The sequence below is a fragment of the Aedes albopictus genome, chromosome 1, assembly GCF_035046485.1.
Source record: "Aedes albopictus strain Foshan chromosome 1, AalbF5, whole genome shotgun sequence".
In the NCBI taxonomy this organism is placed as follows: Eukaryota; Metazoa; Arthropoda; class Insecta; order Diptera; family Culicidae; genus Aedes; species Aedes albopictus.
Genome location: NC_085136.1, coordinates 218595164 through 218608268, shown reverse-complemented (window position 1 = coordinate 218608268; position 13105 = coordinate 218595164). Strand labels below are relative to the sequence as shown.

The 13105-nt window shown below is 36.9% G+C and overlaps 1 protein-coding gene across 5 annotated transcripts in view; it reads right to left on the bottom strand.

Annotated features, from left to right (window-relative positions):
- Positions 1-13105, bottom strand: part of LOC109400045 (protein roadkill) — a 194803-nt gene that overhangs the window by 17648 nt on the left and 164050 nt on the right. For 4 of the 5 annotated variants that reach the window (XM_062846264.1, XM_019672516.4, XM_029851787.2 and 1 more), the window contains one exon: positions 11142-11263. In XM_062846264.1, coding sequence (XP_062702248.1) covers positions 11142-11263 — 122 coding nt within the window. Of the gene's footprint in view, positions 1-11141; positions 11266-13105 lie in introns of all 5 variants that reach the window. The other variant, XM_062846265.1, reaches the window with a different exon arrangement.

The following is a 13105-nucleotide window of genomic DNA, read 5'->3' as shown; positions in this document are numbered from 1 at the left end:
GGTGCACCACGACAGCTTAGTGTACGTTCACCGAGCTTGTCTGGGTCATATTGACCCTTACAACCTACTAGGGTTAAAGCATCGTTCGTTTCCCAGACTTGAGTCGACCCTAGAATCTTTTGTCACCTTGCTTTTCAAAAAAAAAATCAAACCTAGGGGTTGTAGTGGCATGAAAGGGTAATCATGTTTAATGAGTTCCATTTGAACAGAAATACGAATGTAACCATCTTCGAAATAAAGATCAGTTCTATGTAAACCATGACCGTATACCAACGTCTTTTTATTAGCCTTAAAGAATGACTCCTTTTTATTCAGTTTTAATGGATATTACAAGGGTCTGTTCCAATTGGCGAATTGAAATTAGTTTTTACTTAAATTAAGCAGTTAGACACTTGAACTTGACAGTTCTCCTAAGGAAATAATTATTGGATTGTCAAGTTTAATTCTCCAATTGGAACAGATCCTAAGTAACATTTTGATGACCAGTAAGTTTTTTTTAGGTTTTAGAACCGTTTTGAAACCTAATGACACATTCTATCGTGATGTTACAATGTTTTGACGTCTTTTTGATCAGATATTTCACTGTAATTCATAAACACGACTGTAAACCTCATATTTTTGCATATTCGGATTCCTTGTAAAATTACGATAAGTATGAGCTGTTGAACATTTAGTTTTCATTGGAAAAGTACAGGGGATGGCCAAAATGTTTGGGATAGGCAACTTTTTTTCTCCCACAAAAAAAATTCAACATGCAGTAACTTTTCATAGAGTGCATCAAAAAATCTCAAATTTTGGCTGTTTGTCAACCTATTATATGTGCACCATTGGTACAAATTTGGGCTCGATTGATCAATTTTTCGCGAAGTTATAACCGTTCGGGTAAAACACTATTTTTTCAACTCATTTTTGTGCTGTCATATCTCGGAAACCAGTGAACCGAATTGAATGATATTTTGTACGTACACTAACAATATACAAATGCTTCACAAACTATTAAAACATAGGTACTTTTTGAACGTTGAAAAAAATTATCATGGATTGACACTTTTTGGATTTTTCTCGAAAAAATGCATATTTTTAACCTCATTGTCAATAAATTTTAGTGCTGATATCCAAAGAATTTCCTCTTCTGTTCTCAAGTTACAGGGGATGGCCAAAATGTTTGGGATAGGCAACTTTTTTTCTCCCATAAAAAATTTAACATGCTGTAGCTTTTCATAGAGTGCATCGAAAAATCTCAAATTTTGACTGTTTGTCAACCTATTATGTGTGCATCATTGGTACAAATTTGGGCTCGATTGGTTAATTTTTCGCGAAGTTAGAATCGTTCGGGTAAAGCACTATTTTTCAGACAACTATTTTTTGAACTGTCTTATCTCGGAAACCAGTGAACCGAATCGAATGAATTTTTTAACGTTTATCAACAATATATTGATACTTAATACGACGTTATAAAATGTTATATTTGCTCACGGAGAATTAAGTTATAACGGGTTGAAATTTTTACCCATATAGAGGAAAATAAGTAAAATTTACAATACCACACAAAAATTATTAAATGTGTCCTTCCTTCAATCTAAATAGGCTCTAATATATCTGATTAGAGATAATTTGAGAATTGAAGTGGAAAATCTTTGGATATCAACACTAATATTTATTGACATTGACGTTAAAAAAATACATTTTTTCGAGAAAAATCCAAAAAGTGTCAATCCATGATAACTTTTTTTAACGTTTGAAAAGTACCATTGTTTTAATAGTTTGTGAAGCATTTACATATTGTCAGTGTACGTTCAAAATTTCATTCAACTCGTTTCACTGGTTTCCGAGATATGACAGCTCAAAAATGAGTTGTCTAAAAAAAGGTGTTTTACCCGAACGGTTCTAACTCTGCGAAATATTAATCAATCAAGCCCAAATTTGTACCAATGATGCACATATAATAGGTTGACAAACAGTCAAAATTTGAGATTTTTTGATGCGCTCTATGAAAAGTTATAGCATGTTGAACTTTTTTGTGAGAGAAAAAAAAGTTGCCTATCCCAAACATTTTGGCCATCCCCTGTATCTCTAATCAGATATATTAGAGCCTATTTAGATTGAAGGAAGAACACATTTAGTAATTTTTGTGTGGTATTGTAAATTTGACTTATTTTCCTCTATATGGGTAAAAATTTCAACACGGTATAACTTAATTGGCCGTGAGAAAATATTACAGTTTATAACGTCGTATTCAGTATCAATATATTGTTGATAAACGTTAAAAAAATCATTCAATTCGGTTCACTCGTTTCCGAGATATGATAGCTCAAAAATGAGTTGTCTAAAAAATAGTGTTCTACCCGAACGGTTCTAACTTTGCGAAACATTAATCAGTCGAGCCCAAATTTTGTACTAATGATGCACATATAATAGGTTGACAAACAGTCAAAATTTGAGATTTTTTGATGCACTCTATGAAAAGTTACTGCATGTTGAATTTTTTAGTGGGAGAAAAAAAGTTGCCTATCCCAAACATTTTGGCCATCCCCTGTATGTTCAAAATGGGAATTAGTAGCGTGACGTTACAACGTTGTAACGTCACGCTACTAATTCGTATTTTGAACACACTTCTCTTATGAAAACTAAATGTTCAATAGACTATATTTACTGCAATTTTTACAAGCAATTCGAATATGCAAAAATACTCGAGGTTTACGATCGTATTCGGAAATTTCGGAAGGGTCTCCAGTTAGCTATGTGGATTAGGCTTCGGAAGGCCAATCCGGAAACGGCGGGTTCGATTCCCGTTCGGGTCGGGAACTTTTCTCGACTTCCCTGGGCATAGTGTACAATTGTCCTTGCCTCACAATGTACAAATTCATGCAATGGCATGCAAAGGAAGCCCTTCAATTAATAACTGTGAAAATGCTGAAAGAACACCAATTTGAAGATAACGCAGGCCAAGTTCCAGTGGGAACGTAGAGCCATAAATAAGAATAAGAAGAATTTCCTCCAGAAATACTTTTAGGAGTTGTATAAAAAACATTTCTAGGAATCTCTTCAAAATTGCTGGAATTTCTCCGGTAGTTTATCTACAAAAACTATGTTTACTTTTAGAAATTTTTCCAAGAGGAGAAATTGAGAAAAAATAAACACTTTCTGAAGGATTTACCTGGATTTCTTGAAGGAATGCATAGAGAAATGTTTGAAGGAAATCCTAGAAGATACTCTTAATAAGAGTGTGGAGAACTTCCTAAAGCAACTGCTAGAGACATTTCCTAAGGAACTATTAGAAAAAATCCAGAAGGAGCGATTGAGGAAACTCGCAGTGAGACATCTGTAAAAACTTTCTAGAGGTAATAATTACTGAAGGAATTTCAGTTTTCATTACTGAAGTAAATTCACCTTAAATTCATAGATAAAAACAGTGTCAGTTCAACTAGATGGACAATGTTTGTAAAAAATAGGGTAGTGGACGTATTTTGGCCCATGACAGGTAGCTTGGACCACCTTGGAAAAAATTTATTAAATTTATCATGCAATCACAAAATCAATGGAAAATTTTTTTATTGGAAATCTTGCCAAAGTTTTATAGGAAATTCCAAAAATAATTTGCCATGGTGTTGTAGATTATATGATAAATATAATGTACCCAAGGTGGGCCAAAATACGTCCACTACTCTACGCCTTTCCAAATAAATAAGCTTTTGTTTGTGGTGGACTTAGCCAGAAAAAAACTTTTTTGTGGTGGAAAAAAAAGCTTTTTGTAGTCGTAATTACAGTGTCCTATTAACCCTTATGTGGCAGACAGGGTACCCGGGTACTCAGCGCTCATTTAAAAAGCACGGTGTAGAAAAAAGCAAAAAGTTTGTCGGACACATAACGGTTAAAATAATAAATAATATATCATTGGGTAACTATGTCCATGAATTTTTCATGTATAGAAGTTGAGTATTCATATCTTATGTCAACCTATGGAAATACAATATTTTTAAAAATCATGTTGGCCCTTCTTCCCCCACTGGTGTCAGTCTTATCCTGTTGTTAAATTTTAAAGTACTTGTTTATCACGTTTTCAAAAGGCTCAAAGCCAATGAATTTTTAACAGTAAGAATCGAATGACAAGTTTATTATATGCCTTAAACTAAAATACATAAATGCTGAGTTAAAACTAATGTAATTCATCATCAGTTTGAGGCTATGAATTTTTGAGCTTAGAATGGCGGTCTGACCCCGTCATCCCCTACACATAGAATTTATACCACTGTTTGCAATTTATCTATCTATCTAGAGAAGTGGAACCATCTCGACAGGGGTCCTATTTTGGGCACTTTTCTGCTATAACTCAGCCAATTCTGAACCAATTGAAGCAATTTTTGGAACGCGATGAGATACGTATAGTATCTGGCCGTGTACAAAATTTCCAGTCAATAGGTTTGGAATTGACTGAGTTATAACGAAGAGTGCCCAAAATACCGTCCGCTGCCCAAGTGGTTCGCTACCCTATATATATAAAAATGAATTTCTGTCTGTCTGTCTGTCTGACCCTTATGGATTCGGAAACTACTGAACCGATCGACGTGAAACTTTGTATGTGGATACTTTTGGGACCGATCTCTGGAAAGGGGGGCTACCATACAGTTGGAGTTGCGGGGCACTTCTCTCGGGAGCTGTATGACAAAAAAACACAGTAGGCAGGCAGTACGACGTTTGCTGGGACAACTAAATAGTATCATAAAAATGTAGATTTGTTTACATTTGCAACATATGATGCGTGCTCGAGAAAATTTTCTTCAGAAAAATCGGAATTGTAAAAATGTGCGATAGTGTTCGAAAATTTTTATTTTTTTTTGCGCGAATGTATTTTTCATTAGAATGCTCATGATATTGGTAAATTATTTTTAAGAAAAGTAACCACTGCATTTTAGCGCTATTATTAAAAATTGAAGAAGGCCATTTTTGAGAAGCACCTTTTTCAAACTACTTTTATGCAATTCAGTATCATAATTTACATTTTATATAACTCATTTTGATATCATAATGGCTATTTTTTCCGAACTGGCTCATTATGGAACTGAAATGAGTTGCATAATGAAAAATAATTGTATAATGTTCATAATGCAACTCATTTGAGTTGCATTATGAACATTATGCAACTCAAATGGGTTGCATTATGAAAAAAATCATTGCATAAAATTTTGTATAGAACTCGTTGCAAAACTCGATTTTTTCAGCACTCTTCGTATTTATCCAACTCGGCAGGCCTCGTTGGATAAATGTACGACTCGTGCTGAAAAAATCAACTTTTTGCAACTCGTTACATAAATAACTATAAATGACGTTTTCGCAAATATAAAATACACAAAGTTAAAAATCCGAATTACTTTTATTGGGTATGTTTGAAATTCATTGGCGAGGTAGTTTTAGCAGAGAACAGAATTCAAGAAGAGTGTCAAAGTTTGACCTTAAAATAGATGATTTTTTTATCGTTTCTTAAATATTGGTGATTTTTCTATCAAACATAAGAATTTTTAAAGCTAGTGTTGAATGATATGTTATCTGTACATAACTGCTTGGAGGATCAATCTTTTTTATATTTTTACCATAAAAAAGTATTCGCTAGGGTATCGCGCCACTTGGGCGGTGGTTTCTATATTCGTCTGTTTTCCACTATAACTCAGTCAATTTTGAACCAATTGGCTTGAAATGTTGTACACGGGTAGATACTATACCTATCTCACCGCATTCCAAAAATTGTGTCAATTGGTTCAAATTTGACTGAGTTATAGCGGAAAACAGACGAAAATAGAAGCCACCGCCCAAGTGGCGCGGATCCCCAGGGGCTGTCCATTAATTACGTAAAGAAATTTTCGCGATTTTCTGACACCCCCTCCCCCCTTGTAAGATTTTTTGTATGAGAACCTAAAAAAATGTGTATGGCGCGTAAGATTTCTCAAAACCCTCCTTCCCCCCAAAAACCCTTACGTAATTAATGGACAGCCCCCTACAAGTTATTGAAATGCTGCAAAATCCTTAAAAGAACGGCATTTTGTGCAGACTTTTATGTTGTGAGGTGTTTTTATTCAACACTATTTTTAATAATACTGAACATTTTCCAAATTTCTTCAGGCTGTTCTAAATTTAACTATGTAGGGTCTGGGACCATAGGGCCCATATAGCCGAGGCGGTAAACGCACGGGTATTCAGCATGACCATGCTGAGGGTGACGGGTTCGATTCCCGGTCGGTCCAGGATCTTTTCGTAAAGGAAATTTCCTTGACCTCCTTGGGCATAGAGTACCGTATGCGTGATAATGTTTGCACCATCGTTAAATAAAATTCCAGTTTTACTTGTGATGACAATGTATTGGTTTTGTTTGCAGGCATTTAAGCTATAACTCATATCATAGTAGGCTGTGAATAAAAAGTGTTGATTTTCTTAGTTTAACACTTGCATAATGACTAAGTGGCAACCTATCTCGTGATTTGTCCACGCGCAAATGTCGAAAAGTATCCGTGGTAGTGTCAAAGTCAAGATTAACAATTTTTGAATTTATTTTTTTATTTTGACATTGCCTCATGGTGTAGACATTGACACACAAACAAAAGTTATAATAACTATTGATTCTGGAATTTGGTACGGATCGATAGTTTTTCGGAAATCGAGAAAACGGAAGTTGCGTTCGGGCAAATGCAAAACTTTCTTATATGGCGCTACTCGTAGCTCCTGGATGCCATTGGTAATAATGTAAGTTTTTTTTTCTATGGTCGAAGGATCATAAAAGCCACCGTAATTTTCCTTTTCGATATGCCATGCCGTTAAGTCGCTGATTTCGCGTTTCTTTGCCATTTTTCTCATTGAGCGCATATAATTCACCCAAATCTTATTTTTGGTGGCAGCGATAGCTTTCTTAATCCATTGTCACCTTGGACGACCAGTGGACACCTTCGGGAATAGTTGCCCTTGCTTTTTTTCGGTCTAAGACTGTTTTACGGTTCCCCTGAACACTCCTGAAATGTCTTTTTTGTAATTACGTTCTGAAAAACTTCACTTTTCAGTTGGCTGAAGTGTCATGAAAAGGCCTACTTTTCTCTCCTGATGCAAGTGTGCCGAAAAGTACTACTTTTCGGCACTCTTAAAGGTGCCCATATAGCCGAGGCGGTAAACGCACGGGTATTCAGCATGACCATGCTGAGGGTGACGGGTTCGATTCCCGGACGCTCCAGGATCTTTTCGTAAAGGAAATTTCCTTGACTTCCTTGGGCATAGAGTATCTTCGTGCCTGCCACACGATATACGCATGCAAAATGGTCATTGGCAGAGATAGCTCTCAGTTAATAACTGTGGAAGTGCTCATAGAACACTAAGCTGAGAAGTAGGCTTTGTCCCAATGAGGACGTTACGCCAAGAAGAAGAGAAGAAGAAAGGTGCCGAAAAGTAGCACTTTTCGGCACTTTTGCCAGCACACACTTTGCACTGAATTTCGTATTATCCGTAGATTCAGCTGATGATTCTACATCCACTCTCCAGCAGTTATATGAATCTAGACGACTTTTATTCTGATTCCGATGGCAGTGCGGGTGAGAAAGAAGCTGGTGGAGGTACTTTAGCGACTTCTGCCTTTGCCAACAAACAACTGTTTGACAACGGGAGCTCGATCAAATGCTACACCATAGCCTACCTGATCGAATAAAAAAAAAAAACTGATGAGCATGGATGCTCGCACGTGGTTCCTCCTGATACATGATTGTGTTGTGAGAATATATTATACTAGATAGGTATTTTTCGTAATTACAAAAAATGTTGTATGCAACTCGTTGCAATACTCGATTTTTTCTGCACTCGTCGTATTTATCCAACTCGGCAAGCCTCGTTGGATAAACGTACGACTCGTGCCGAAAAAATCATCATTTTGCAACTTGTTGCATAAATAACTATTTTAACATTTGCGCGTGGACAAGTCCCGACTACCGCTGCTACCCCTTCATGGTGCAAATTTTAAACTTAAGAAATCGGATTTTTTTACCCGCAGCCTACTGTGATATGAGTTTGAGCTTACGTGCATGCAATTAAAACCAAGACATTGTGTGTACAGGTGATATGGGTACCTTATTTGTACGATGGTGCAAACATTATCACGCATACGGTATCTTCGTGCCTGCCACACGATATACACATGCAAAATGGTCATTGGCAGAGGAAGCTCTCAGTTAAAAACTGTGGAAGTGCTCATTGAACACTAAGCTGAGAAGCTGGCTTCGTCCCAGTGAGGACGTTACGCCAAGAAGAGAGAGAGGAGGTCTGGGACCATTTGAGCAGGGGGACCTATATTTTCTAGCCATGTATCTAGCCATGATCAAAAATTCAAGTCAATCGGATTGAAATTGACTTAGTTAAACCGGCAAGTGCTTGAGAAATCGATTGAATTTTCAGTTACTTGAATATTCTGTTATTTTCCCATACTGATAGCTGGGTCCTATGTGAATCATACCTCTATTACCAAATGACCTATTATGATGAAATTTTACATACATATTTTGAAAAACTGTATGTTTTATTCTAAAATAAATGAATGAACTTTTTCATATATACTTGGTCAAATATATCTAAAAAATTGAATAACTTTGCTTCAATGTACTTTTTATAAAACAATCTTGGTTATGGAACTATCTATTTTATTATACATTTTGTGAATATATTGGAGAAATATTATAGCTTTTGTTCACTTCTAATAGATCTTGAACCACTTAAGAAATAGCTGACAAATAGATACAGGTCGGACCCGATTATCCGGAGTCGGGTTCTGATACTTCTCACAAAAATATCTAGGGAACGGAGTGCTCTATAAAGCTGAAATTTTGACATTTAGCCAAACCAACTTTGATTAGTAATCAGTCAAAATTTCAGCTTCTCAGAGCATTTCGTTTGCGAGATATTAATATGGGAAGGACCAAAACCCGACTCCGGATAATCGAGGCCGACCTGTACTTGCTTTATATACACGAAGTCGAATATAATTCCCCTATGAGTTCCATCAGGAATTCCTACAAGAGTTCAACCACGAATTCTCGCAAGAGTTCCATCGAGAAATCTAGTAGAATCATCGAAAATTTCTTCAGAAGTTCCATAGAGAGTTTTTCTATGCATTCCAAAAGAAGTTCCCTTAGGAGTTCCACCGGAAATTGCTCTAGCAGTTTCACGAGAAATTCTTCTATAAGTTAATCGTAATCTTCTGTTGGAATTTCTCCACGAAATTTTCATGGAGTTCCAGCGGAAATTTCTCTAGGAAAAGTTCTAATTTGTAACTTGAGCATCCCTAAGGGTCGTCTAATGTTTTGGATGTCTTAATAAAGGGGTTTTCACAAAAAAATAAATTCTCGGAGCGTGGAGCGGACCTGGTGTGATGGTTAGAACACTTGACTATCACGCCGAGGACCTGGGATCGAATCCCACTCCCGACAAACTCACAAAAAGTGAGTTCTTCCTTCAGAAGGGAAGTAAAGCGTGGGTCCCGAGATGACCTAGCCTAGGGCTAAAAATCTCATTAATACAGATAAAAAAAAATTCTCGGAGCATTGAGTTTTTAAACAAAAGCTACAAGAAGTTTAAATTCGAAAAAGATTAATCTTTCGGCACTTATGCGGTTGACCACCACCGCCAGCAGTCAGCACCATGCTAATGCTGAGTACAAAAAGTAAGATTTTACCAACCTGTTGTACAAAATACAATAGCGCGATCACTCGAGAGCTTAAAACACCTTAAGGCCAGACTTTGCTTAAAGATATACATACCTTGGCGAATCCTTTTTTTAATAGATTCTAACAAAAATATTTGGAATTCTTTCAAAAGTATACTTGAAAAAAAAATAGAGATGCATTCGGCAATTCTTGAAGGACTATCTTCCTAGAATTCGGCCGAAGTATTGTAAATCTCAACTACTTATATTCGTTCAGAAATAAGAACAACAAACTGCTTATTCTTTAGAAATCACGCTAAAAATCAACATTTATATTTTTAGAATGCGACAAAAAAAAACTTACTCATAATCAGGCATGGAATCCTCCTCAGAGCAAAACAAGAGAACAAAAAATCTGCTCCGCGCTCCCGCATTCAAAGCTAGAGCGTTTTCTCTCGTTTTGTTTCAGCTTACTGCTTGTAGCTTGTGACTCCGAAAAACGTGCGGATTGATTGCTCAAAAAAGTGCGTTTCCTCAAAATTGAGGCACTTTGTGTACGCCGGGAGTAAACATGAATATGTTTGTGATATCAAATCATTTATTAACAATTGCACAAGTATTTATATGTGCTATTATGACATACCACTCGATCGGCGAGCTCATACTGCGAACAACGCCTTAAAAATAGTCCACCAACTTACCGGGTTCCTCAAAAATGAGGCACAAAAAAGTTACACTTTGTGTTGATTCAAGTGGCTCGAAGTTTCTCTTTGTCTCGTTCCCGTTCTCTCTTTGTGCATCGCTCCCGCACAACCGGCTTCGGTAGGAACGCACAAAGATAAAGAGAGCAAAAACGTTCATTTGAGGCACATTGTGGGAGCAAATAACAAGCCTGCTCATAATTCTCCTATGAATCTTGTCAAAAATGAACACAGGAAAGGAATTAGAAATTTGGTGAGATAAATAACAGAATAAACGAGCAGAGTTGTGGGCCTAATTTGAACTGAATTATTTAAACTTTAAACTCTACAGGTTAATTCTGTATAACATTTATTCAGTGAATTCTTTTGTGAAATCTACTTGAATTTTTTCTGTTGTGTTCTTCCTTAAGAATTGACAGACATCCCTCCAAGAATTTAATAGAGAATTGCTCTATAAAACTGCGAAAATTTTCTCTTTAAACCGGCTACAAATTCTTCCAGACATTTCACAGAAAATGTAGAGTTTTGGGGAACTCTGCCTACAGATTCCGAATAAATAATGTCAAAGATTTCCTCAAGATTTTCCACAATATAATGTCTCCAGAAAGTATTCCAGTATCGCAAAACCTGAAGCTATGAATAATTCAGAGATTCCTTCAGAAAGTTCTGTACGACTATGAAAAATCACAAAAGAAACCCTCAAAGAGTTCCAACATAAATAGAAGCTTCGAAAATTCTGAAAGATGCAAAAGTACTGTATTTAAAATGTCTTCACTTACCATTTGAGTTTGTCGTTAGCACCGGCGGAGAAGGTGGAGGATTTCAGCACTTCGCCCATCTCTTCCCGGCAGAAGCTGAAATTGTTGATCGTCCACATGTAGCTGAATTTTACGACTTTGACCTGTGGGAGAGAGGGAAAAGCGAAAAGAAAAGACAACGGTCAGATAAAGGTGAAAGGTAGTAAAAACACATTTTTTTTTGGTGAAACATGTGTGCATGGGTTTTCTCCAGGTGGCCACTCAATTTTGGACAATGAATACCCAGTTTCCTTAGTATTTCGTGACTGATCAAGATAATTTTAGTTTACTGATTTAGCACTAATATTTTCCAGAGATTTGAAATAACGCATCAGAGAAAGAGGGGTATAACACCTCAATTGTATAATGTAATCTGATCTAAAAAATAGCAATAGCTCAACAACTCAATTGGCTTCTTCAGGGTTGTTGAGGTTATTATATTGTCTGAATCGCTATTTAAAAGTGATCAAAAATCCAAATTGATTTCTGAAAATTTTCTCCTAATGCTCACGTGGCTTGAGACATTTTTTATTTCTTCTTCTTCTTTATGGCTCGACGTCCTCACTGGGAACTTGGCCTGCCTCGCTTCAACTTAGTGTTCTTTGAGCACTTCCACAGTTATTAATTGAAGGGCTTTCTTTGCCTGCCATTGCATGAATTTGTATATTGTGAGGCAACTACAATGATACACTATGCCCAGGGAGTCGAGAAAATTTTCCCGACCTGAACGGGAATCGAACCCGCCGTCTCCGGATTGGCGATCCATAGCCTTAACCACTAGACTAACTGGAGTTTCTAAGGAAAATAAAAAAAATGTTCAAAACATTATAAGATAATAGTCTTGTTCAACGACGTAGGTTCGAAGTTGCTGTATCCTGTCCTTACGTATTAGACAACAGATGGGTATGGATACAGGAACTTCGAGCAAAATCAACATTAGGGGCTGTCCATAAACCACGTGGTCATTTTTTTGGGACTTTTCAACCCCCCCCCCTTCCCCGCGTGGTCATTGGTCCATACAAAATTTTTTATTTCTCCATACAAAATGATCATTGGCCGAAACCCCCCCCCCCCCCCCCCCCCAATGACCACGTGGTTTATGGACAGCCCCTTACTAATGACTTGTTTTAAACAATGGGTCGTATGAAAAAAAGTAGTGATATTAAGTTCACTGCATTTGTGGTAGAAAACCCAATACTACTAGTGGAACATGTTCATATGAATAAAACAAGTTTACTGCACAAAGCATTTTTTTTTCATTGGATTTCTACCGCAATCCATTCTTAAAATTATTTTGTAGATTTTTTTCAGAACCCCTTCCACGATTTCTCCCGAAGCTCTTCTTTTAATTTTTAGGGTTTTTTTTTGTTCCTGTTGGTATGCCGGAGTTTTTTTGACGATTCCTTCAAGAGCTTCTACAGAGATTTTCCGGGATTATCACGAGGTCTCTCCAGGAGCACCTCTGGGAAATTCCTTCCAGAGATCCGTCCAATATTTATCCAAAGTCCAAGAATTTCCAGATCATTTTTCGGGATTTGCTTTAAGGCTCCTCTTGGGGACCTTCCATAAATGACGTAGCATTTTAGGGAGGGGGTCACTGATATTGCTACAATTCATGTATTAGATATGGGAAAACAGGAAACGAGGGGCAGGGCGGCAGGGGGTGTTAGAAAAGGTCCAAAATGCTACGGAATTTATGGATGTTCTATTGGGACTCCTCTCGTAGATCCTTCTGCGATTTTTATTTCACGAGATGTCTCAGTTTTTCTCGGGATTTCTCCAGAAGTTTTTCTAGGGTTTTCTCCAATAATTCTTCTCTGTTCTTCCTGGAGATTCTCGTGAGATTTTAGTAGAGTTCCTTATGGGAATTTTGAGAGTATTGAAGGAGGCATTCCGAGAAATACTCCTGGAAAAATCCCGACGGGACGCCAGGAGAAATTATTAGC